Source organism: Mirounga angustirostris, unplaced genomic scaffold, assembly GCF_029215605.1.
Source record: "Mirounga angustirostris isolate CCGP_5_RB_7025 unplaced genomic scaffold, mMirAng1.0.hap1 SCAF_10, whole genome shotgun sequence".
NCBI lineage: Eukaryota > Metazoa > Chordata > Mammalia > Carnivora > Phocidae > Mirounga > Mirounga angustirostris.
Genome location: NW_026991718.1, coordinates 20977496 through 21002560, shown reverse-complemented (window position 1 = coordinate 21002560; position 25065 = coordinate 20977496). Strand labels below are relative to the sequence as shown.

General features: G+C 52.8%; 1 protein-coding gene across 1 annotated transcript in view; it reads left to right on the top strand.

Moving 5' to 3' along the window:
• Nucleotides 1–6995: 6995 nt before the first annotated feature.
• CIB4 (calcium and integrin binding family member 4) overlaps nt 6996–25065 on the top strand; it is a 46258-nt gene continuing 28188 nt past the window's right edge. The window contains exons 1-3 of the mRNA XM_045883947.1: nt 6996–7049; nt 7486–7520; nt 12646–12742. Of these exons, the coding sequence (XP_045739903.1) occupies nt 6996–7049; nt 7486–7520; nt 12646–12742 (186 nt within the window). The remainder of the gene's footprint in view (nt 7050–7485; nt 7521–12645; nt 12743–25065) is intronic.

The following is a 25065-nucleotide window of genomic DNA, read 5'->3' as shown; positions in this document are numbered from 1 at the left end:
GCAAACGAGCATGCGCTAGGCTGGGTCTACAATGGCGTGCCCTACCCCATGGTAAGAAAGTGGCGCACTCACACCGCTCCTCCCCTGGTCATGAGTGGTGCTCCCCCAAAGTCTAAAAGAGGGTCTGCCTGCAAGCTCGGGGCTCCCCAGGCCTGGCAGTGGCAGTGCTCCTAGTTGGGAGATCCTTGCTCTGCCCCTCCGGTGCCATGATGCTTCTTCTCTGTCCTTCTGTTATAAACTCTGGACACAGCTTCCCTCAGCCTTTCCTTTGGATTCGCCAAAAGTCTGATTTGTTAACAGTGGCTGCTTCTAGCCTTTTCCCTCTGCTATGACAATTCTACTTTGTCCCCAGGCAATGTGAATGGGAGACGAAAGGAAAAAAAAAAGTGTTTTTTATGAGAAGGTGGAAAAGAACATGAGTATTTAAGCTTCAAGATATTATCTGTCCACATTCTTCCTCTGGGTGAATCTTTTTAACCCCCAAATAAATTTCACCCTCCTCGGGGAGAGGAAAGGATTTTCATTTCTCTAACTGTACCCCATCCCCAACCCCAGATTTCCTAGTGCTGTATAACAAAGAATTTGGGTGACTTATGTCCCTGGCTCATGGGAGGTAACCTCTAAATTGGGGGAATTTCCCAAGTGATAGGCATGTCTTAGTTATTCATGGTGGGTGCTCCATGACTGAGTTCATGCTAATCAGATGACTCAGGACAGGGGCAGGCCAGGCTGGAAGAGGGTTGGGGTTTTGAGACAGGTGATGTCACCTTGTCCTCTGGGAAGGGTAGAGGGGCTGGAGATTAAGTGGAATCACATGACCAATGATTCCATCAATAATGTTTACATCATGAAAGCCCAAGAAAAACTCTTGGAAGACACTGAAATATTATTTAGGGGATGGAAGGCTCAGGTGAGCTCTTCCCAGCTTGTGTGACACATCCAGGAGGGTGGTGCATCCTAAGAACACAGAAGCTTCAAATGTGAGACTCTCTCAGACTCACACTAAGAAGTGTCTCTTCATTTGGCTGGTCCTGATTTGTGCCCTTTAAATAAAACTGTGGTCATCAGGACAGTGCTTCCCTGAGTTCTGTGAGTCGTTCGTTCTAGTGAATTATCAAATTTGAGGGGATAGTGGCTGTTTGGTCAGAAGTACAGGAGGCCTGGGAACCCCAGAACTTATGGCTGGCGTCTGAAGTGAGGGAGTCTTGTGGCTGATGGTGCCTTTAACCCGTGAAGTCTGCACTAATTCCAGGTGATCCGACTTGTGTTGCCCTTTGGTGTATCTATCTACCAGCTTACTACCACTGCCTGGGGATCCGTACTCATCAGTCAGGAGGCTCAGTCTCCTCCAAACAGACGCTCACTTCCACCTTCACCCCAGAATGCAGACCCAGAAGCAGTAAAGTGCCCTGGAGTTGGGTCTGGGTAGGACTGGTCCAACCCTGGGGAAGGTGATGTGTGCTATGGAGAGCATCCATCCTGCCTGAGGGCTGTGGGTGGGGTGGGGCGTGACGGGCCCCCTCCTCTTCCCCACCACTGTCTGTGAAGACGCCAGCCTCGTTCCTCGGGTGATGGTCACTAGGGCCCACTGGATCAGCCCTCCCTAGGCCGGGGCTCTCTCCCTGGCTTCCCTGGTCCCTCCAGCTTCTCCCTACTTTGGTGCTCTCCTGTCCTAGTCGTGGAATCTTTCCTTGGATGTGTGCAAAGGAAAGAGAGTTTATTCTCTAGAACTGCTTGGATCCTCTCAAGCTTCCATCCCCTAAATAATATTTCAGTGTCTTCCAAGTTGAATGATGTCTTTCCCATTTAAATCTTCCATCTATTCAAAGATTCACTCTCAGTTTCTAGCCATGCCCCCCCCATCACAATCCTACTCCTCCCAGGGCAATGTAAATAGAAAACTAAAGAACTCCTCTTTGGAGGAGCCAGTCCCCTCTATGCAAATATTCAAAATTTCAGGTTTTGTACCCACTTCTCTCCCCCATGTCAGTATCTGAGTGCATGAGAGGGCTCCCCTGGCCATGAGGAGACATCCTTGGATCCATGTGTGTTCTATGCATTTTTGCTGGAGTCCCACAAGACATGACCTGGCCTTCCGGGTAATGTGTTGATGTGTACTGTGGGAGTTTTGGCATCCCATTTGTCCCTGGAAAAGTGCCTTAGTGGGCTCTTCATCCTGGCCAGGCCTTTGCCTGAGCTCCCCACCTCTCCAGTCCTCTCCCTGGGGCATGTGAGAATTTCTGGGTCCCCTGCATGGCCAGGGAGGCCAGGAGTCCTGCCTTGGTCATGCCTCCCTGGCCAGCTTTGTTCTGCCCTGTACATGGGCTGAGTATTAGGCAGACTTCTAGAGGTGTCAGGTCCACCCCCCCGGCCCCCCCCGCCACGATCAATGAGCTCAGGGAAGGATGACTCAAGCGCCTGAGACTCTCAGTTCCCAGGGACATTTCTAAGCACCCCTGCACCCTCACCCTGGGGTAGTGAGCTCATGACGGTCTAACTTCCTCGCTATCTTCATCCTCTTTGTTCCCAAGACTGCAAGGGCAAACTTTCCATCCTTTTCCTCTGCCTGCTGAGAATGCCTCTACAGAGTCCAGGATCTACACCCCCTTGACATGCCTCTTGCCACAACAAAGGAATTTAGAAAATCCTTTCTCCAGACAAAGGATGACTTTCCAGTCCACTTGGTTGCCGGGAACTCAAACAAAAATCTCGTTGATGTTCAAAGATGGGCAGTGACTTGCTCCAACATGATCTACCCTTGCCCCAGCACTGAGGAACCACAGTGGGTGGGACCCCCTGGGCTATAAGACTCACAGGCTGAGGAAACAGATCTGAAACTATTTCAAAATATAATCTCATTTACATGCTCCTCAAATAATATTTACGGTGGGCCTGCCATGCGCCGGTCACTAGGTTAGGACATAAACACTCCTTGAAATTGTTTTTAATAACTGCTTTATTAAGATATAATTGACATGCCCTACAGTTCAGTCTTAAAAGTGAACAACTCAGTATTTCTTACTATATTCACAGAATTGTACAAACATCACTACTACCCAATTGTAGAATATTGTCATCACCCCAAAAAGAAACTCCAAACTCATTAGCAGTAAACTGCCTCCCACCCCCAGTTTCCCCTCCGCCGGCTCCTGGAAATCACTAATCTACTTTCTGCATCTATGGATTTGTCTCTTCTGGACACTTCATGTAAATGGAATCATACAATAGGTGGCTCTGGTGACTAGCTTCCCTCATTTAGTAGAATGTTGTTAAGCTTCATCCATGTTGTACTATCAATACTTCATTTATTTTCATTGCCAGTTAATGCTCCATTGTACGGATGCGCCTCATTTTATCCATACATTCGCCAGTTGATGAACATTTGGGCTGTCTCCACTTTTTGGCTGTTATGAAGAAAGCGACTATGAATGTTCATGTACAAGTTTTTATGGGGACGAATGTTTTTATTTCTCTTGGGTACATAGTCCAGAGTGGAATCGCTGGGTCACATGGTAACTCTGCTTCAAAGTTTGAGGATGTCAAACTCTTTCCCACAGTGGCTGTCCCATTACCATTTAACATTCCCACCAGCAGTGTATGAGGGTTCCAGTTTCTCCACATCCTGCCCAACACTTCATGTCTTTTGATTTCAGCCATGCTAGTGGGCGGTCAGCGTGTTCTCTCACGGTGGTTTTCGTTTGCATCTCCCTGATGGCTAAGGATGGTGAGCATCTTTTCATGAATTCATTGGCCATTTGTATACCTTCTTTGGAGAAATAGCTATTCAGATCCTTTGCCCATTTTAAGTTGGTTATTTGTCTTTTTATTGTTGAGTTGTAAGAGTTCTTTATATATTCTGGATACAGTTTCCTTTTCAGCCCCTTTTGGATTTTAAGAGACATCTAAATCAAGGTCAGACCAGGGGTTGCCATTTTAATAGCCTGCAGCGTTCACTGCAAGGTGACAGAAATTTTGCAAAGAATGCGTTCCGTTCCCCTTGGAGGGTTCAGAGGGTTCGTGCAGGGGCAGACCTTGGAGAGGAAGGACACAGAACTGCCTGGGTGGGCCTGGGCCTGCTCTCTGTTCAATCACACCCCTTTCAAAACTCCTGTTGGAGAGGAGTCTGAGATTCAACAGGCTGGAGGGGGGTGGGGATGCTGGTTGATTAGTGTACCGAAGGCAGGATCAGTTTGGGGGAATTTTCTTCCTTTTTTTTTTTAAGAGCATAGGCTTTTATTTCTTGGGCAAATGAGATGCTACATAGAAAAGCATTTTGGAATTACAGAGGGATATGCAAATGTAAGGTGATATTACTGTTTCTATTGTTATTTGTGGGAACCAGTGAAAAGCCTCTCTAGGAAGACATGGCAGAGCCTGCGTGGGGTTGAGGGTGTGCAGCGTTTTAGGGAGGGCTTGGGGGGTGAAAAGGAAAGGAGAGAGGAGGGTAGCAGAGTTTGCAAATGTTGGTTATGTGTGTGTGTGTGTGTGTGTGTGTGTGTGTGTGTGTGTGAGAGAGAGAGAGAGAGACAGACAGACAGACAGACACAGAGAAGACCTTTGTGATTTCTGGCATGTTCTTTTACCACCCGTATGATTATTTATTTAATATTTTTCTTTAAATGGGCTCCTATTTCTTTTAATTAAATATATTTATAAAGGAAACTTTATATCACAGTTATAAATGGCAAAAATGCATCATTTTCAAACTGGAATGTACCATGTAAACAAATAGAACAAAAACCAAAATGTTCTTTAATTCTAGCTAGAGGCTGTGCCTCATAGGCCTGGAAAACCACTCTGGACTGGCTCACCTCTCCCTGTCACTCAGGACTCTGCTCAGAGGGTGCCTCCCCAGAGAGCCTCTCCAACACCCCCCTGCCCCCCCCCCATCCTTGCTTTATGTCTTCCCGTGCTCATCACTATCTAGGGGATGGTGTTTTTCCTCTGTGCGTCTGGTGCCACGCAGGCAGGGCCTGTCTTATTCATGATCCCCACAGCTGAGCTCGATACATAGCTGTCGAATAAGTAGCTAAAGCTCTGAGCCCCAGGGCTGTTCTCTAGTTTGTTTTTCTCCTTTTAGCAAGTGTCAACCAGGTGTTAAAGGACACACCAGCCCCTGCCACGCTTGACGCTTGCCACTTGCTCCCTCGGGGGGACTGAGCCAGGCTTGAGAAAGAGGCAGCCTTTCAGGGGGTGATCCTCCGGCTCGCTAGCCTCCCGCCTCGCACTGCAGACCCCCACTTGCCGGCTGGCTAGCTGAGTGACCCCACAGCATCGCGGGACGGCACCTGTGTCCGCCTTCCCGAGGGTGAAGGAGCCATCCCCTACCCACCTCACACACACACCCGGCAGAGAGAAGCTGCTCGAGTCAGTGAGAGTAGGAGCTCAAAGGGCTTACCAGAGGATGGGATTTAATTACTGACATTGCCTGCTAAAAAAATCCTCCTCTTTTCCCCCAGGCCCAACTTTTAAAAGTAATAATATTATTTACCCTTTGCTGAACACTCATTATGTGACAGGTGTCTTGCTAAGTAAGAGTTTTCTATAGCTATTATTTAATTGTATCCTTGCAATAATTCTATAAAGTGGGGACTTATTGTTCCCATTTTACAGATGAGGGAACTGAGGCTTAGAACAGTTTCATGACTTGCCCAAGTTGAGGGAGCCTGCCTATGTTCTTAACTGTGACATTGTAACGATCACATAAATGCTACCACCTCCACGAAGACTTCCTGCCCAGCAGTGTTTCCACTTATAAGTACCCATAATTCTGTACTATTACCTCTCTGCTGACATCTGCTCCATCTCCCCTGGTGTGTGTGTGTGTGTGTGTGGCGAGTCTCTGTTTCTTGAGGGCTGAAACCATTCACTCAGCTCCCCCAGGGTCAAGCCAAGTACTTGACACACTATAGCTACCCCACCTGTGTCCCCAAGTGAATGAAGGACTGAGGGCCCCTGGGTTTCTTCCGTCAGGCTCTGTCTCCATGGAGGACAGATGAAGAAAAATGAGCAGTTGCATTTCCAGAGATATAAATTCACTCTATCAGAAAGCCCCTGGGGATGTTTACCTAGGACAGTGTGAGGGCCGACGTGCAGACCATCCTGGAGGCAGGGACAGGGGACATGGTTTGGGGAGGACCCTCCTGGCCTGCAGAATTGATGGCTTGTGCTGGTCTTCTCCGTCTTTCCAGATTCACTCTCTACCCTGTTCCTCGTCCTCCCAGGAGCGCAGAGGAAGAAGAGAGAGTGATGCTGGGGTATGTAGTCCATGTGTGTTGGGTCGGGACTGGTAGCAGCTCTGTGGTTACTGGCCCAGATTCTGCTCTCCTGTGTGGTTTCCCCACACCCTGACCTTGCCATTGTGGGTTATTAGACCTTCTTCAAGTTATCCTGATTTGAGGGTGCCCTCTGTTCCTGCAGGGACCCTGGTCGATGGGGTGGAATGCCCTTTTCTGTGCTCTTTTGGTCACTTCTTGTGGTCAGAGTCTGTGCTTATTCATCACTGTGTCCCCACACCTGGCCCAGTATTTGGGATGTGGTTCTAATAGTTAACTAACATTACCGAGCACCTACAATGTGCCAACACTGTTACTTGTATTACCCAAGTAATCCTCACAGCAATCCCACAACTATCACCTTCATTTTACAGATGAGGAAATTAAGATCCAGAGAGGCTGAATAACTTGCCCAAGGTCACATGTCAGCGTGTGGCAGATCTGGGATTTGAACCCAGCCAGAGTGACTCATGAGCCAACAGTATGACTCTCAGCCCTGCTATTGGGTTGCCTTTCTGGTTGCTGTTTGTGTGTAGGGGGAGGATGTCTATTAGCCTTGGGAACCAAAAGAATCTGCTCCTTTGCTCACTCAGAGGCTCAAGTAGAATGGGCAGAAGGTGGAATGTGGGCCACCATAGCAACTGGATCGCCTGGTCACCTCTCCTGCTGAGCCCTTGGGGCTGAGGTTCTACTGCAGGCGGAGAGAAGGGTGGGGTTGGCATGGGGCAGTGTTTGAGGCACCAGATGCACTGGGAGGACTTGGAAGAATACCAGGTGGGTAGATGAAGCAGGATGTTCTGGGCAGAGGTGGGGGAAGCTTCTGGAGGCAGGTGGGATGAACGGGGAAGCTCTTGCCTGAGACCGGAGAGCGGTAGCTGTTGCCTTTGCCAAACCTGCATCCAGGTGAGGCAGACGGCTCCTCCGAGGCCTCCTCCCCCATTTGTCTCCGGCTCCAGAGCCCAGGGTTGTAGTCTTGACTTCAAGCCTCTCTCCAGCTCCGCGACAACATGCTCCTTCCCAAGGCTGTCAGAGCCTGGGGTTTGCCCCTCAACCACCACTGGGGGCCCGAGGGCTGGGTACTTCTGTTTTGCCAGCTGTAGGATAAAAGCATGGGCTTCTCCTCCCCAGGGCCCTGAAACTCCCCCCTCCCCAGGGGGCCAGGGCAGGACCGGATGGAGTGGGCAGGTCACCTCTCTGTGGTTTGTTGTAGGCCCTGACCTTCCTGACCAGAAATGAGATCCTGTGGTGAGTCAAAGGGCCCCTTTCCCTCCCCTTGAGCTGAGCTCTCGTCCTGGCACGGTCTCATGCTGGTCCCTGAGTGTGGGCCCCGCTCAACACTGGGGAACCTTGGAGGTGAGACCGGCAGGCAGAGACAGACCTCCGCCAGGAGAGCCCAACGCCAGGATTCCAGGGCCCAATGGGAGTTGAGCGAAACCTCAGGCGTCAAGCCACCAGGGGCTCCTAGGCAGGATTGCCTCACAGAATCACAGACGCGGATGGGGCCTCTTGGGGACATGGGGGGAAGGAAGAAAGGACTTAGGAAGCAGGTCTGAAGCCTGGCTGGGTAAACTTGGATGTGCTCTAAGCCCTGGCTCCCTCTCCAAGCCTCTCTTCAGAGCCTGCCATGGGTCCGACACCGTGAGGGCCCTGGGAGCATAACGGGGAGTCGTCCACGTGCCCGTCGTCATGCAGGTTCCCGTCCAGCAGGGAAGGCTCTGGACCGAAGACAAGCGTCATGCAGTGTGAGGGCTGCAGACTCTCAGCCCTCCTCATGGGATCGCAGAGGGCATGAACGGCACGGTGTATGAGTGCTCCGTCCAGGTCCAGAAAGGGGGATTGAAAGTCTTATGTGATTCCTTCTCTTGCCCCACCAGCCCCCGGCACCCCTTGCCCGGCCCAGCAGAAGACAGGCACTCAGCTGGACAGAGTTGAGCAGACAGGCTCTTGCCTCAGGACCACCAGGCCCAATGACAGGCAGGGGTGAGCTCCTGGTCGGCTTTTGCGAGCCTCACTTGTTAGGTATGAATTGGAAGCTGAGGGACACTAGATATTTGAAGAGAACATTTAAAACCCTGCATTAAATCATGTCATCATAACATTTCAAAACACCAGAGATAATGAGAAGAGGCAAAAAGCTTCCATAGAGAAAACAAAAACAAAAACAAAAGACCTATAGAGGACCAGGAATCAGAATGGTTTGGGACTTGGAAGACAGTGGCTAAAAGCCTTCAAAATTATAAGGAAAAAATTCCAATCTAGAATGAAGTCACAGTTAAACTAGTAATCAAGAGTGAAAGTGAAGCAACTATTTTTTGGACACGCAAATTACTTTAAAAAATGACCTCTTACGCAACTCGTCTGAGGAAGCTTTTGGAGGATGTGCTCTATTACCACGAGTAAGTAAATGGTGATACTTTGGTAAGCTAGACTCGTACATCCAGGATGCTTCTGTTTTTGTAAAACAAAAGATTCTACATGCACGCACGCGCGCGCACACACACACACACGAGAGTATGTGTGGAAGGACACACACATGCACGCTGAGCATAGGTTAGTTTCTTGGAGGGTCCCGGGGTTCTGCCCACGTTGGCGTTAGCATGGCTGCATTGTATGCAAGGTGAAGGGCAGCACCGAAACGCCCACCCAGTGGCACCTGAGGGAGCTGATGGCACGCATCCTTTCCTTCTCTTGCCCCACCAGCCCTTTCCACCATCTCCCTTTCTTGGGAGAGAAAGTGGCCCAGTGGGGCTAGACTAAACCCCAGTCCCTTTTGGACAATTGTCCTATGTGGCCTCCGAAGACGCGTGGTGATTTTCCTATTAATGTGACAAAGACATACAGCCTGGATGACGGTGCAGCTGGAGAGATCGGTCCAGCTGAGAAAAGGATCCAAGAGACTGACAGACACAAGAAACCTCTGGATGAGGGTGGCTCTGCCGTCATCTAATACTTTCTCACCTTTTTTTTTTTTTTTTTTTTTTACTTTCCCACCTTCTTATCTGTGCCATGCAGAGGACACAAAGGCCTGGTCACCAGATCTGCAGATGACACACAGCGGGAGGGGCAGACCACATGTGACACACTCTGGTCTTGGGGCTGCCTTGGCCGGGCTCTCCCAGAAGGGGTCTGTCCACCCTCAATTTCTAGCCGGTGGGGATTTTCTTTCACAGCTTGTCCCTTTGGGCCTCAGCTCCAAGTCAGCCCTCCCTGACTTCTGATCCAATTGTTCCCCGAGAAGCCCCTGACTTCCAGATGTCTCTTTGGGCTCAGCGCACAGGCCCTTCCAGGTCCTTATCTTCAGCCGTGGCCGCAGACTCCACGTCTGGGGCCTGAGCGCAGGAGGGCACCTGTGGCTTCCTTTAGACCTCCGGGGTTGGAGCCCAGGTTGGCCCGACTCAGTCTGAGCCACTTGCCCTGCTCGGCGTCACTCAGGGGCTGCTCCGTCACGATCGTGGGCTGCGTGTGAGTCTGCCTGGGGAGCCTGAAGCTTTGCCCCTAGCCCCCACACAGGCTGACCCGGACATGAGGGCCTCTCTTTCCTCTTAGCACCGCTGAGGTCCCAACATTTCCCAGCCTCCAGGCCTTGTCCTGGCCATTAGCGCCCGGCCCTCCTGGAGCACCTATCACTGGGTCAAGGTCAGCGGGCAGCATGGTTACGAGCTGGCTTCCCGGAAGCCGAGGGGCTGGGTTGGAGGCTCAGCTCTGCTCCTTGTAGTTGTGTGACCATGGATGCATTCCTTTGCTGAGCCTGTTCCCACACTTATAAAAAGTCTGATATGAAAGTACTGGAACCTAAGCTCACATGGTTGTTATTAGGACAATTAAATGATTAAATGCACGTCAGGGGTCAGAACAGCACCGGGCACGTGGGTCAGTGCTGACCAGGGGCTAGCTGTTATTTTCATGCTTTTATTATCTCTTTTTCTGCAAATGAGGAAACTGGTTCAGAGAAATGAAGTGGTTTATCCAAGCCACACAGCTTGAAAGGAGCAGATCATAAAAGCTACCTTTTCAGGCTAAAGATAGGGCTATTTATAAAATGACTGCAGGCTGTCCTGTAGGGCAAAGGACTACTGACCCCATGGGCCCAGGAGCTGAGCCCAGGAGAAAGGAGGAGAAATGGAGGCTGCACTGGACCTGTGTTCTCAGTCCTGCCTGCAAGAGAAGAACGTGGAAGCTCACAGAACGTAGGGGTCCTGCCCCGACCCTGGCCTTGAATGAGAGTCTCTAGCGGTGGATACGGGTGCTTTCACAGGCTCGCCACATGTTTCTAACGTGGGACCCAGTTGAATATCACTAAAAAGGGCCTCAGAGGCAAGAGTGCAGAGAAGGGTATACAAATAGCCATAGGAGGCCTGACCTGGAGGGAGCGAGGGGGGGGTCACTGCGTCATTTTACAGAAGGGCAACTGAGGCACGAGAAGGGCTGTGGCAGGTCCAAGGTCCCACAGAGTGTGAGCTGCGGGGCTGGTCTCCCCTGTCTCGGGGCCTCTGAGCCCTTAGCCCCTCCCTGTGTCTGGGAGGGAACCACTGCATGGGCTCCTTGATTTCTGGCAGGCTGAATGTGTGAGCTTTTCAAATGGCTTTGACTCTTGAGTCCATTAGTGATTAATTCAGAGTTCCATTTAGAGCCGGCTGATCCATATTTGGAGGAGGAGAACATTTTGTGGCAGCCGAGATGCAGCCACGATTCATCTGCGGGCAGCCCACCCACTCGGCGGCTTGCGAAGGCATGAAATCCAGGCCAGGCCCTCCCCACAGCACCCCTCCCCAGAAAGCTCTCTGGGGAGGCACGGCCGAGAGATTCGCACCTGGGTCGGTGGGGGGAGCCTTTAGGAGTGAGCAGCACAGCCTGAAGAACCGGGTGTGGGGTGCGGCCCCCACTCTGTCTCAAGCCGCATGACCTTGGGCACACCCCTTAAACTTCCTGAGCCTCAGTTTACCCTTCTTTAGAAATGATCGCCCCTGCCCCTGTCCCACAGGAATGTGGGAAAAATCAACGAGAAAATGTGCTTGAGTGAACTCAGCACAGACACTTGGTAAATGAGAGGAAGGGGTGGCCGTGGCCGTCACCCCTTTCCTCCAGCAGTGCTTCTGACACCCCCCTTCTCCGGGCTCTGGGGAAAAGAGCTTCGGTGTCTGGATTTAACACGCACCACGGTGTGACCTTAAGCGTTATTTTACCTCCTTGAGCCCCAGTTTCATCTGTGAAGGAGAGAGAATGGCTCCTTCCTGTCATGCAGTTCCGTGAGAAATGTCCACGAGCGTTGACAGCTCGCGGCAGGCCACTCCCAGGGGGGAACCCGGGTGGGACCCGGGGAGCAGTCTGTGCAGGGCCTCAGAGAAGTCTTAAAAATTAGTACAACTTACTGAAAGTCAGTCTGCTTTTTCTCTCCTCAGGCCAGCAATTCTAACGATGACAGTGATCAAATACTCCTTTTGACTGGGGCCTGCAGCTTCTGCGGCCCCCTCCCCTCATGGGCCACTGGACCCTCCAGGGATGATGGCCTGCCTTTCCTCCTCTGTGCTCTTCAGTGCCCCCCATACTTGCCTGGAGAACGTTTCCCCTCACGTACTCCACACGCCGCTTTTCGGCTCCCCCCCAAACTTGTCAGAAGAGTCTCTGGTGATGGTCCAGGGCCCCTTACAAGGCCGAGGGAGCCTGTCCTTCATGAACAGCCATGCGCCATTCTGCCTCCTGTTTTCAGGCCCTTCTCATGAGTCAGCCCAGAGCCAGTGATGGGGGTTATCTCCCCGTTGTCCTGCCCTCTCCCCCTGCACAGCCACACAGCCACCTCGCCCTCTGTCTGTCCCTCACAAGCAAAGCCTGCGGGACGGTGTGGGCCTACAGTAGAGACATCGATCGATCGCGGGGAGCTGAGGCAGGCTGCTCAGTCCTGCGGCCTGAGGAGATGGCCTGGGGGCTGGGCTCTAACCCTGGCTCAGCCACACCCACCGTGTGACCTCTTTTCTCCGGGGCCAAGGGCGGGGCTGGGCAGATGGCCTGGGTGGCACGCTGGCTTCCCCAAGGGCCTGCTGGCTTCTCCATCTGTAAGTGAGGGACTGGACTGAGCGACCACAGACGTCCCCTCCAGCTCTGACATTCTAGAACCAACACTTGTGGAGTATATCCCATGCTATGGAGCATACTCATGTACCTTTCCTCACGCCCAGCTCATCTTTGCACCCCCCTTCCCCCCCACAAAGTGGGCTGGGCACACCGGAGTCCTCAAGGATGTTTCTAGAAGGGTGGACTGATGTCTAACTGCCTTTACTATGTCACTCAATCGTAAGTCCCCTTCCTCCAGATGGGCCGGCAGGAGAGGGGCGCGTGGTTTGCCATCCCCAGCTCACTATGGCTCTCTTCTTAGCATCCATGACACCTTCCTGAAGCTCTGTCCCCCTGGGAAGTACTACAAGGAGGCAACACTGACCACAGACCAGGTCAGCTCCCTGCCAGCCCTGAGGGTGAGTGCAGCATGGGGCAGGGCGGGGCATGCCACTGGGGTCCATGGAGGGGTCGAGGACACTGGGGGAGGGGTCGAGGACACTGGGGGAGGGGTGAGCACTCTGGCTGCGGGGGCGTCTGGTGGCAGCCTCTCTGGAGGGGCTGGTGGACCCCCAGGCGTAGGGCCCAGCAGGGCATGGTTTCCCAGCACTTCTCACACGCGTCTGGCCTCACTCTATCCTTGCATCAGTCCCGGAGGCAGGACAGGCGTGATGACTGTCACCATTTCTCAGGTGAGGGACCAAAGTGCACGGAGACAATGCGACTTGCTCCAGGTCTCATGGGGAAGGGGGCGGGCCTTGTTGAGGCTCCCACCTGACCTGCTGGCTGATCCTCCAGGGTCTGCCTGTGATTCCCTTTTGAGCTTCAGTTATGGCCCCCCACCAGCTTCCTGCTGACCATTTACTCCACCCGCCCCCCCCCCCCCCCAGGACGCTGCACCAGCCAGCTCTCTTTGCTATCCTTTATGCCCCAAGCCAGATAAGTGGGAAGGTCGCGATTCCCCATTCAGGCCTTGGGGAAGCCAGGGTGCCACCCCAGTCTGTCTGCCCAGCCCCCTCCTCAGCCCTTTTCTGCTCAGGCTGCTTCAGTGGACAAGGGTTTTTCTAGAAGGACTGAGAACCTTCTCAGTTTCTTCCCTGAGAAGCCAGGAGCAGGCCTACGAGCCCAGGGACTGTCGTCCCAATCTGCCTCCTTCCATCTCCAGGTATGACCACAGGAAAGTACACGTGCATTTCTGTCCTTGTCCCCCTTATCCTCTCCCCTTCAATTGAGCCAATCCTCCCTGACCTAGAGCCTGATAGATGAGAGAGGTGGGCCAAATGTTCCTATCTCCTCCTGGATTTCCCCACTTTCCTGGGCCAAATCTCATAACCCATAGACCCAGTATACATACACACACACACACACACACACACACACCCTGCCCTTGCTAGAGCAGAGTCCTCGTACAAACCTGCGTCTCAGTCTCCCCACCTGTGCAATGGGCGGAGTGGTGGGGGTGGCTGGGAGTTGTTTCCATGTGCTCCCCAAGGCTCCCTGCACCCCACAGGCTGTGCTGACATGAGCTGTCAGTGACCCCCACCCCCATTCCCAACTTTTAAGGACCATCTTGAGTTTTTTGTTCCTGCTGTGAAAAGGCCCTGCCCTTCCCCCAAAGCACCTAGAAGAGCCCGGAGGTGCACCATAAAAGGGGTCCCCAGTCACTTCTAAGATTTGTAATTAAAATGTGTACAGCACCCAGAGAGGCCGACGTCAGGTTAACAAACCATGGTGGTGTCAGGCTTCCCGATGTTTCATTCTGATCTCAGAGGGAAAATGGTTTGAATTTGTCAATTGTGCAACGAGAGGCCATCTTCACTTCTGTCTGGAACAAGATGGGCCTGCGAGCTGTGGGCACCTCTTGGCAGAGGGCTGAGGGCTCGGGTGGGGCGGGGGGTGGGAAGAAGGTCTTAAGGGAGAGATCACACAGGTGAAGGGGCACGCATTCAACTCGGGCTACGGACCTTGTTTTGGGCAGAGACAGAGAGAGAGCAAAGAACTAGGTACTTGAGATGGAGGCAGGAACAGAGAAGACAAAGGAATAAGAAGGGGTGTGGAGGGGGAGGGTGACAGGGCAGCTGGGAGCTGGGGTCTCAGAGAGGAAAGGAGCACGATACTCATAAAGGTGAGGTAATTGGAGAATGTGCCTGTGGCAGACACCAAATGGGGGGCCCGTCCTCCTGGTACCCCCTACTCACACACACACACACCCAGGCCCACACAGGCACACCTCCACATCCCCACCCCTCACACGTGCTGGGTGGGGAGGGGGGTCTCAGAACTAGACTATTCACTCAGGGGCCAGGGCTGAGGGGCAGCCCGAATGGAAATCTTCTGGCCTCCGTTCCCCAGGTGGGGGACAGTGTCACTGGGCAGTCCCTGAATATCCCAATGTGAAGCCTGGCAAGAGACTCAGAGACCACCCAGCCTCATCACTGCCAAATGCTCTCTGCCCTGGTTTTACCCATCAGAAAACTGAAGCCCAGGAGGGAAACACCTTGCCCAGGCCCCGTGACCCCACTTCTAACCAGGGCTCCACCTCTGATCAGGGCTTGGCTTGGTGCTGACAGCGTGCCTAGGTCTGCAAGGTGCCCTGGACGAACAAGGGCAGCGCCTGGCAAAGACCTGCCCTGGAGGGCCGGTGTGGAGGGTGCTGGGGGATGCATGGGCCAGCACTCTGCACAGCCCCAGAACACCAGAAATAAAAACTATTTTATTTGCAATGTAAAGAATTTTAGCCTGTGGAGATTTTTCAGTTCAGCAGCAGTAAAGGTAGGGACAGCAACCAAATAAGCTGTTAAAATCTGTATGCCCCGCCCTCACCCTTCTCCTAGTCAGGTCTGGGGTCTCTGTTCTGAGCCCCCGAGGAGCAAGCACTGGACTAGCATCAGAGGGCTGGGTCATGGCCCAGCTCCATCACTCCACCTGTGATCTCTCCATCTAAGCCTGAATCCCTGTCGGTAAACAGTGTGTCCGCCCCGAGCAAGTGCGGGGGAAGAGCCACTGTGGGTTGGCGGGAGGGCTGCGGGAGGGGGTGCAGGCAGCCCCTGCCCATGGGGAGCACCAACCCGGGCCACCTCTGGAGGGCTGGACCCCCAAGTGCTTCACTGGACAGTGGCTGGGAACGGAGATGGGGTCTTGGGACAAGCCTACTTTTGATTTTACTTATTTCATCCTTCTAAATGGCCTTTATTCTACTCTATTGCACAACTAAAATCCAGATCATTGTAGGAAAACATAGAAAAGCAATAAACAATAAAAACTGGTAGGCAGCCCACCTCAAGGGATGATCATCACGATCAATTTGCCTTATTTCCCTCCTTAATTTTTTCTAAGCAGATATATCTATTAAGTGTTTATTGGGATCACATTGACTTTTTTGTACGTTGCTTTTTTTTTTTTTTCCCCTTCCCATTTTGGTTTCTTTGTTCCTTTTCCAACTGGTTCTGAACAGCCAGAACCATCTCATGAATTTAGGACACTGAGCCACATCTAGAGAACGAGGGGACAGGACACTGGGCCAGGAGCAGAAGGGCTGGGTTAGAACTCACTTGCTAGCCATGTGATCTTAAGCAAGTCACCTCACAAGAGGAATGATTCAGGGTAGGAGGAAGCAAATAGACCCCAGGCAAAGAAGATGGGGTGGGAGGGGTGCCGCATGGAGCCTGTTTTCCTGCAGGTGTGAGACCTGGTTCTAGGTGCTCCCAGGTGTAGCCCTGGGTCCGAGGATGCAGGTTTCTTGACAGTATGAGGAAGCACTTCCTAATCGGCAGAGGTGTGTGCAGAGGGCAAGAGCTCCCTGTCACTGTGGGGCATGAAGCGGGCCGACAAGCATTTAGCTGGGATGTTCTAGCACACACTTAGGTATGAACAAGAGACCGAACCCCATGCTTGGTACCCTCTTCACTGCCCGAGCCTGTGGTTCTGGCCCTGGGACTCGTTCTCACTCTCTTTTGTGTTGGCGACCATGGTATGTCCCAGACTTTGGACTTTTCATAGTCCAGTAAAATTTCCAAAATAAATTTTTTTTCTTTTTTTGAGGAAGAACTAGCTAGAGATGCCAACTTTCCAATTTTGCCAAGTAAGGACATTTAAAAACGATGTGATCCACAATCACCATCATTTCATCTTTTAAAAATGTTCATTTTAGAGCAAAAATATAAGAAGGATCTAATCCCAGGCACAAGAACAGTTCCTTCCATACACATCTCTTCTTGTCATTTTTCGACTTTTGCTACCAGTCATCAAGCACTTTGTCACTGGTCATCCCTGGTCCTCAGACTAGCTTTTGGGGCTTTAGATCTAGGACTAAATTTCTCTCCGTGTCTTTCCAATCTTGGTTGAAGGGAGAAGCTTGCTTCCCAAAATGAGCAAGGAGAGACTTGCTGGGGGTGTGGGGGCCCGAGTGTCCCTGTTGTGTTCTCTGTGGGCCCAATGATGGGAGCTGCGTGACTCACACTGCCCAGAACACATCTCTGGAAAAGGCTGTGAGAATTGGGCCCCAGGGAGCTTCGGGTACGGCTATAACTTGGCTCAGGGGTTTGAGTGGTCTGGGAAGAAAGTCCTGTTTCTTAACTTGGATTCACTGGTGGAAAAAATGGGTTGGTTAATATTGGGAAGGGTCTGCTCGTCAGCAGAGAACAAGGCAGGAGAATGGCCTGGGCAGCAGAGAGCAGTAGGAAAAACCTGAAGATGGGGACACAGTGGTCCTTTTTCACTCAGAAGTTTCTGTTTTCTCTTTGTGGCTTTCTTTGGTGTATTTAAAAGCAAATTAGCTCAATGTTTCTGTTCTTGTAAATAATGATCTTGCTTTCTGTAAACTTGGATGAGTAGTGGTACAGTGTGACCTGGGTTTCTGGTTTCCAGGCCCAGGACGGTGGGTGGTAGGACGCGGGGAAATCCCAAGGTCTCAGACCTGGTGGGATGGAGGCTCGAACACAACACAGGATGGGCCAACACGCTACTCTGGCCTCTCCCCAGCTCCCCCTCCGGGGTTCCTGAGGGCAGGTGGTATGTGCACAGCCTGGCCTCTACTACATTTCCCCCCAGCATCAACTCTGTAAGCACAGAGAGGTTAGGGAAACTGCCTGAGGTATCAGGAGGCTCCTGAGGTTTCAGCTCCACATCCTTGGTTTCTACCAGTCCCCAGTTTTTCTGAACCTTTCTGATACCTGCTGACAGGCTGGGCCTAGCTGCTTAGAATAGCTTGCAAAGGGCGCCTGGGTGGCTCAGTTGGTTAAGCGACTGCCTTCGGCTCAGGTCATGATCCTGGAGTCCCAGGATCGAGTCCCGCATCGGGCTCCCTGCTGTCAGCAGGGAGTCTGCTTCTCCCTCTGACCCTCCCCCCTCATGCTCTCTCTCTCTATCTCATTCTCTCTCTCAAATAAATAAATAAAATCTTTAAAAAAAAAAAAAAAGAATAGCTTGCAAAGAACCCACTCCCAAGGCTTTCAGCAAATCAAGAGTCCTCATGTTTATTCAGGCTTTTGAGAAATTACCAAAGTAGCAGGGGCAGGGATGGGAATGTTTTTTTTATTTAAGTGTTTTTTTTTTTTTTAAGATTTTAAATCAAAATTATTTATGCATGCCAAGAGTCAAGTTGCCCTCTGGGGGTCACCCTCATTTCCCTTCTCTGGAGAGAAACCATTTGCAGGTCTTAGCTGCTTCTTGGTTCTTGCCTTCAGATCTCTGGAGAGTGCTCTTGTATGGCCCCCTTCTTAATATCTCAGCCTTTGACCTCCCCCTAGAGAAGAGGTTTAGCTCTTCCCTCCCCCACATGACTCCCATCCCCCACATCACTCCCAGTACAGGTATATAAGTATTTCGGTTAGATCGGTATTCAGTGTTTACGTTATGATGACTACATATGCTACTCGGAGCTGAGCCAGGAAGTAAACTATGGTTACTTTTCTCTGCACGTTTTCTGTTGTCATCTTCACAGGATGTAATCATTGTTTTTGCTTAGTTTTCTGTGTACTTATCATTAAGTTGACACCAAACCTCTGCTGATCACCTAAAAATCTCCTCTAATTAAAGGCTTTCAGAACGGAGATGTTTTCTGTACATCCCACTTTCTTGGAGAAATTTCTCTTGGAGACTTCAGAGCCACTCTAGTCAGGGCCGAGTGGCCCTCCAAGCCCGGTCCATGCTGTCCTAGATTCTGGTCACTTCTCCCTTGGATCTTCATTCCCTGTCTTCCTCTCTCCGCGTACTCCCTTGTCTTGGTGGAGCGCATCCTTTAGTAGCTTCCTGATAAAGGGTGCACGGAGGTAAAAGTCTTGCCACCTTCCATACACCTTACATGGCTGATAATGTCTTTATTCTCCCCTCGTACTTGATGGAGAGTTTACATGGAACTGACCTATCAGCTGGTTGTCATTTTCCCTCTCGTTGGGAAAGCAGAGCTCAGGTGCATTTCAGCTTTCACTGTTGTTACTGAGAAGTTCAAAGCCTTTCTGTTTCCTGACCTTTTTTTGTAACTTGATTTTTTTTCTTCCTGGGAACTTGCAGGCTCTTCTCTTTGGCCCCAGGATTCTGAAAGTCCCAATGATGTGAGGTGGTGTGGGTCCTTCTCCCCATGTACAGGGCACGCAGAGGACCCGCTCAGTCTGGAAACCGTCATTCAGGACTAGGATGTTTCCATGGATTGTTTTCTTTGATAACTCTCGCCCTTGTGTCTTCTTTGTTCTCTCCTTCTGGGAACTCTAATATCCTGCTGTTGTACATCAGGGATCGGCCCTTTACTTTTTATCTCCTCTCTCCTATTTTTCATCTTCATCTCTTTGCTCTTCTTTCTAGGAGCTTTTCTCAACTTTATCTACAACCTTAATTTAGTTTTTCACTTCTACCGTTATGCTTTTAATTTCCAAGGGCTCCTTTCCCCCCTTCTGTTTTAAAATAGTATTTTCTTATTCCTAATGCAATGTCTTATCTGATCTTTTCTCCATGGTGCCTACCTTCCACCACCTCCCTCCCCCCCCGGCTTGTTTGGGTCTCCATCTTCCGTGTCAGTGGTCTTCCCTGGCTATCTGGTAATCGTCTGCTTATAGTGGAGAGTAGGGGGTGGTTGCTAAAGAGCTGTGTCAAAGCTAGAGTTCCTGGGTAGGCTTTCGACTAGGAGCTACCCTGGAGAGGGAGCAGGGGTGGTGGGGGGACCATTTCTTGAGGTCTCCCTAGAGAGGTTGGGAGGAAAGTTCTGAAAGGAGGGCTGCTGGAGTCTTAGACTTCAGCGCTTGTATATTTATTTAATCCCCAGTTCTCAATGTGGCTGACACCCGCCCCACCCCCCCACCCCCCCACACCCCTCTTTCAGATTCTCCAGAGAACAACCTTCTAATCTGGCGCAAGGAAGGGCTGGGGAGGGCAAGCCTCCCAGCACCCAGAGGAGGGGACTAGAATTCCAAAGCTTTCAACACTTTTAATCAATCCTCTTTTTCCGACCTCTAGGTATTTTCAGGGCGTCCACGTGCTTCCAGTTCCAGAATCTTTCAAGGGTCCTGGGACGTAGAAAAGGCTGCTAACCAACTTTGCTCCCTGTGGGCTCAGGGTCGGGCTCTCTCCTGTCCGCCCCGTCAGTTACCGCTCCCTGCGTGTGTCAGAGCACTGCTGTTCTATCGAGTTCTCTCTGTTTTTTTGTGGGTGATGCCTCTAAAAACTCCCTTTACTGTAGTTGTAGTGGGTGTCAGAGAGAGTGAAAATAGATGCAAGTGTTCAACCCGTCATCTTCACCCAGGAATAACACCTGCGTTCCCGACGTTCAGTAAAGCATTAAGAAAAGAGCCTCTCCTCACTGTCGCCGTCTCAGAATATGCCACATGTAGCAGCTGCCCCCAGAACTATCCCGCTCCCCACTCCCCGACTCGTGAATGCTGCCCTCGGCTGGTGTCCTCAGAGCTCCTGTGTGGATCATTCCCCTTCCTGTCCCCACATCACCCTCCAGCTGAGCCAGGCTACTCTGGGAGCCCCGCCCTCCCCAAGGACCCCTGGCAAATGACATTCCTTGTCCAGTTGATTTCATTACCAGGGAGAAATCTCCACAGCTGACACATTGTGGACTCAGCCTGATGAACAGGGTTCTCACACCTAGTTCTCATCTCTTTACCCTAGAAGCAGTTATTATTTACCATGCGTTGTGCACTGAGTGAGGTCTTGGGGGCTTCCTTTCTCATGGAATTCTGGGTAAAGAACATACAGGAGAATCACAAACCATAGGGGCTTTGCAGAGCTCAGATCCTTGACCCCTATGCCAAATGCTGCGCCCCAGACGGGCACATCCAGGCTACCTGTGGGGGAGGGGGGGAGTGTAGTGCTACCTGGAGAGACCCAGCCCAATACACTTGGTCATCTCTGTCAGCATATCCTCCCCCATTTCTTAGGGTGCTGAATGGCTGCTGGGGTAGCCAGGCAAGTCTAGGCACCACTCCCCGAGGGCCCCGGAAGGACCTCCCTAGTGCTGTCCTGCAGCTGGTCCAGGGCTGGGGCTCAGCTCAGAAACGCCTGCAGGTCAACTCTCCCAGCAGCCTTGGCCGGCTGAGTTTTTATCTGAAGTGACAGCTGGGGAAGCAGAGGGTCAAGGAGGGGAGGCAGTTCGTCTACTGAAAACTCTGCTACTATAAATGACCATCCTGCTTCAGCTTTCAGAGGGCTGGAAGGGGGTCCCAGAGGCCTGTGGGTTCCCGAGCCCCTTTTCCACGGCAGATGGCATGCCTCTGGAAAGACTTTGCATCTGCCCATCCAACCGAGAAGAGATCGGGGGAGGGTGGGAAGGCAGTGCCTGGACTCTGGGAGTCTTCCTGGTACATCTTTTTGATCAACTTTATCAGAGCCTTTGTGTGGCTACCACCTCATGGCAACTCCCAAGGATGGACAGGCCGTTACAGCTGAAGAAACTGAGGCCCACAGACTGCATGTGCAAGGTCGCAGGGCCAGTCAGAGGTGGAGCCAAGGTCTCCTGCTCCAGACTAGCCTGTTTCCATGTCTCACCTTCTGAGCTCCCACCACCTCAGAGGAAGCTCCTGTTGAAGTTCGCTCCCTGGTGAGGAGCTCGCCTGCCCGCTCCTAACCTTCACCTCAGGGCAGTCCTCTGAGCACATGTACTCAGCCAGAGGGCAGAGCTGGGAGCACGGGGGGGAAGGCTGCATGCAGGACGCGGTGTCTGATCACCCCCTGCCCAGGCCAGGACAGCTGGACCCAGTGGTAATCCCCAGGCTGTATGTAGGCCACTGCCCTGGGCCCTCCCTCCCCCTCAGATGTTCTCCCAGGCTTGCTAACAAAGGAAGTGGATTGGATGGTTATAGCAATTCTGATTTCCAGCCCCAAATGTCCACTGCCATGAGTCATGTGCTTTGTGGTCATGACCCCTTTGCGTGTTCTGCTGCATCTGATTTTCACAGCGGGTCTGTAAAGCACAGCGGTACGGCCCCATTCTACAGATGAGGAAACTGAGTCTATGGGAAGATCAAAGCTCCACCCAAGGCCACACAATCACGAAAATACTTCTGTTCTTTCTTCTCCATCTTCTGGGGGCAGATGAAGTCAGGGTCCCCAAGCAGATCACCGTGCATGTGTCTGGGCGCGTGCGTAGCAGGAGGAAGGAGGATGGGAAGGAGCTGGTGGCCTGGACAGTGGGCGACCGAGGGAGGAATGGCTTTTCCCACCTCTAGCTGAGATGCCCTCCCCAACCCTCCCTTGGCGACAGATCACACATGTGTGTTTTGTATACTGGGGAGGCCCACACCGAGGCCCAGCTCATTTCGCCAGGGCCCCTCCCAGAGCCCAGCGTCTCAGGCTCCTGTGGCAGGCCTGGGAATTGCCTGAATCCCAAGTCCCCAAGCCATGTCCCACCCCTAGTGCCCAGACTCCCGAGTGGGACCAATACTCCACTGAGAAAGAAGAGAGAACAAAGGGGCAGCCCTGGCCTGCGAGCACCCCAGCCTAGCCTCCCAGGCTCCCACCCAGAGGCCCCACCTCCCAGGCCATGAGGTCACTCTGAGCCTTTGGAGAGAAGTAAGCTGACTCTCAAGCACCCCCTCCCCAGATAAATACTGGGTGCTGATCAGAGACCCAGCACCTCCCCGCAGGAGCCTGGGGTCCATTTGGCAGAGTTCGGGCCAGCTGGCTCCCCTGCCCCACCCTCCCCGCCTGCCCCGAAATCCAGGCTGTGCCAGGCACTGTGCCAGGATGCCATGAACACTTCATCTCATCGAATCCTCAGGGTAACTGCGAGGAGGGAGTTATCCTCACTCACAGCTGGGAAGCAGGGGAGCAAAGGGGTTAAGCAACTGGTCCACAGTCACACAGCTGATGAAGGGCCCAGTCGCCAGCTCAGCGCTGACTCCCCCCTCCTCCTAGGGGGAGGGTCCCGACTCCCACGGGCAGAGTCAGAGCTGGGAGGGCAATTTGGCAGCTGGCTCACTCCCTGCATTTTCAAGCATCATTAGATCTTTTTCTGACAACTTCATCAGTTAGCAGGGCTCAGAATTGGCAAAAATCCGTATTTAGACATTCAGCCAAAGAATTAAGAAGTGGCTGGTTTCAGAAAAAGCTCAGTGATGTGGGAAGCCGGCTCTGCTGCGGGTGAGCAGTCAGCAAGAGAGAGACGGCTCTGGCCCCCAGCGTGGGTGGGTCGCAGGGCTGACACCGGTGGCCTTGAGCACATGTCCTTGCTCACCTTGGGTCCTCGGTGTCCTGATCTTCCAAATGGGTATGATCAGGTCTTCCACACAAGTGATTAGGATAGCCTGGAAGGTGGGGAAGGGCTCTGGGCTCCCACTTGTAGCTTTTCCCTCTGCTGACTGACCGGCCTTGGGTCAACTTTGGCCTCAACTTTCTATCTGGACCCCAGGGCAAGGCGTGAGTGACCCCCGGGGTGCTAAGCGGGAGGGGGGGCGGGGGGGGCGGTACTGCGGGAGGAGGAGGGGCCTGTGAGGATGTGGCCACGGGAAGCCCCTCCCCCAGTGCATCCTGATGCAACCTGCTGCAGAGCTGCCTCCGTGCTTCTCTCTGGAAGGGGGTCAGGTGTAGCACTCCCCACTGCTCACCCAGGTGAGGTTTGTTCAACCCCTCGTCATCCGGGGCCAACCCGGGGGAGGTGTTCTGTTTCCTGTGCAGAGTGCGAGCGGCCCCCTGCCACTTCATGTGTCACATCTCACTGACCCTGGGAAGTAGTTACTGCTCTGGTCTCGGGTCAGACCCGCATCAAACCAGGACTGTTGCCCCCACGTCCTGCTCCCCTTGCCTCTTCCCACACTTCTCACCTCTGGAAGGTATTTCTCATGCAGCCAAAGCCACTCGGGCCTTTAATTGGCTCTGGCCATCATTCATGATTTCTCCCAGAGCTCCCAAGAGCAGACATACGTATCACTCTTGAGAGCACTTGAGAGGCAGTCTGGCATCGCGGACCAGGCAGGCCCGGGTCTGAACGCTTAAGCAAGTCGCTCGAACCCTCAGAGCCTCGGCTTCCTTACCTTTAAGACGGGAACCACAAGTCCCCTTCTCAGAGCTGTGTCAGGGCTGTGTCAGGATCCAGTGAGACGTATGCTCTGGCCCTCCCCAGGTGGCACATCACCTCACTGCCTCTCCTTGTGACAGGCACCTGAGAGTCGAGGCAGGAGCGGCCAGCCCCACTACTGGGTGAGAGACTAGAAAGCCGGGTAGGTGGGAGGGCCGTCTGGCAGGGCGAGGGCTGGGACTGGGCGCCATGTGGGCACTCGCCCCACTGGGCTCTCTGCCCCTGCGAAAACCATTCATGAAGCCGAGGTGAGAAGTGAATCCGGACTTCCTTCCAGAGGTGGAGGGTGCTCCCACCCTGCTGCAGAGGACACTGATGGGACCATTTTCAAAGCACTGCTTGCACCCGAGTTCCCTGGCGGCACCCAAGGGAACAGGCTGTGGAGGGCTTGGGGACATGTTTGTCTGGCACCCTGGTCCCAGGCCTGTGTCACAGAGTCTAAGACAAACAAACCCCATCTCAGCTTTTCAAGAGTCCTGGTCCCGAGGGCCCTTCTCAGCCTGCTGGCTGGAGGCTTTATTCCACTCACGTCTTTTCTGATAACTTCATTTGTGCCACCAGAGACCTCAGACTTGTTTAAAAATAGAAACATAAACAACATTGTTCCTGAAATGCCCCCCCCCAACTTTGGGCCTCCTAATGAGGTGCTGGCCAGGCTGGCCGGGGCTCTGTTCCCAGGATTTTCGACCCTCCGCAGGCCTCGGGTCTGCCGCCTCCACGGGGACAAGATGCCCCACAGCTCGGGAGGGCTTCCCAGGGGCAGACGCCGCAGTGTGGAGGCTGGTGCTGTGCAGCCGGCCCGGAGCTGTGGTCCACTGCGGCTCCACACAGCTGGGGTCGGGGACACAGTCACCCAGGTGTGGAGGGACAGGCCAGGCCCAGCACGGGCCCAACCACAGCCCCTAAGGAAGCCACAGGCCCCTCCATGTGCCAGGCACTGGACCAGCCCCCCAGGACTCTGCCCGCAAGTCTCCCAGGCTGACAGGCTTGTTGCTCAAAGTCCTGGACCGGGGTTTGCAGTTTGTGGAAGACTTTGGTTTTCCCACCTGAACAATGGACCTAATGAGAGCAGCCGTGCCTACCTCGGAGGGTTTTATGAAGACTGGATGAGGGGAGGGGATGTTGTGAAGATGCTAGAATGGCCTGAAGAGGATCTCAGGCAGCCTTCATAGAGGAAGAGCTTCTGGACAGAGGCAGTGGCTTTGCCCCTCTGACCTCACAGCAGGGGCTGAG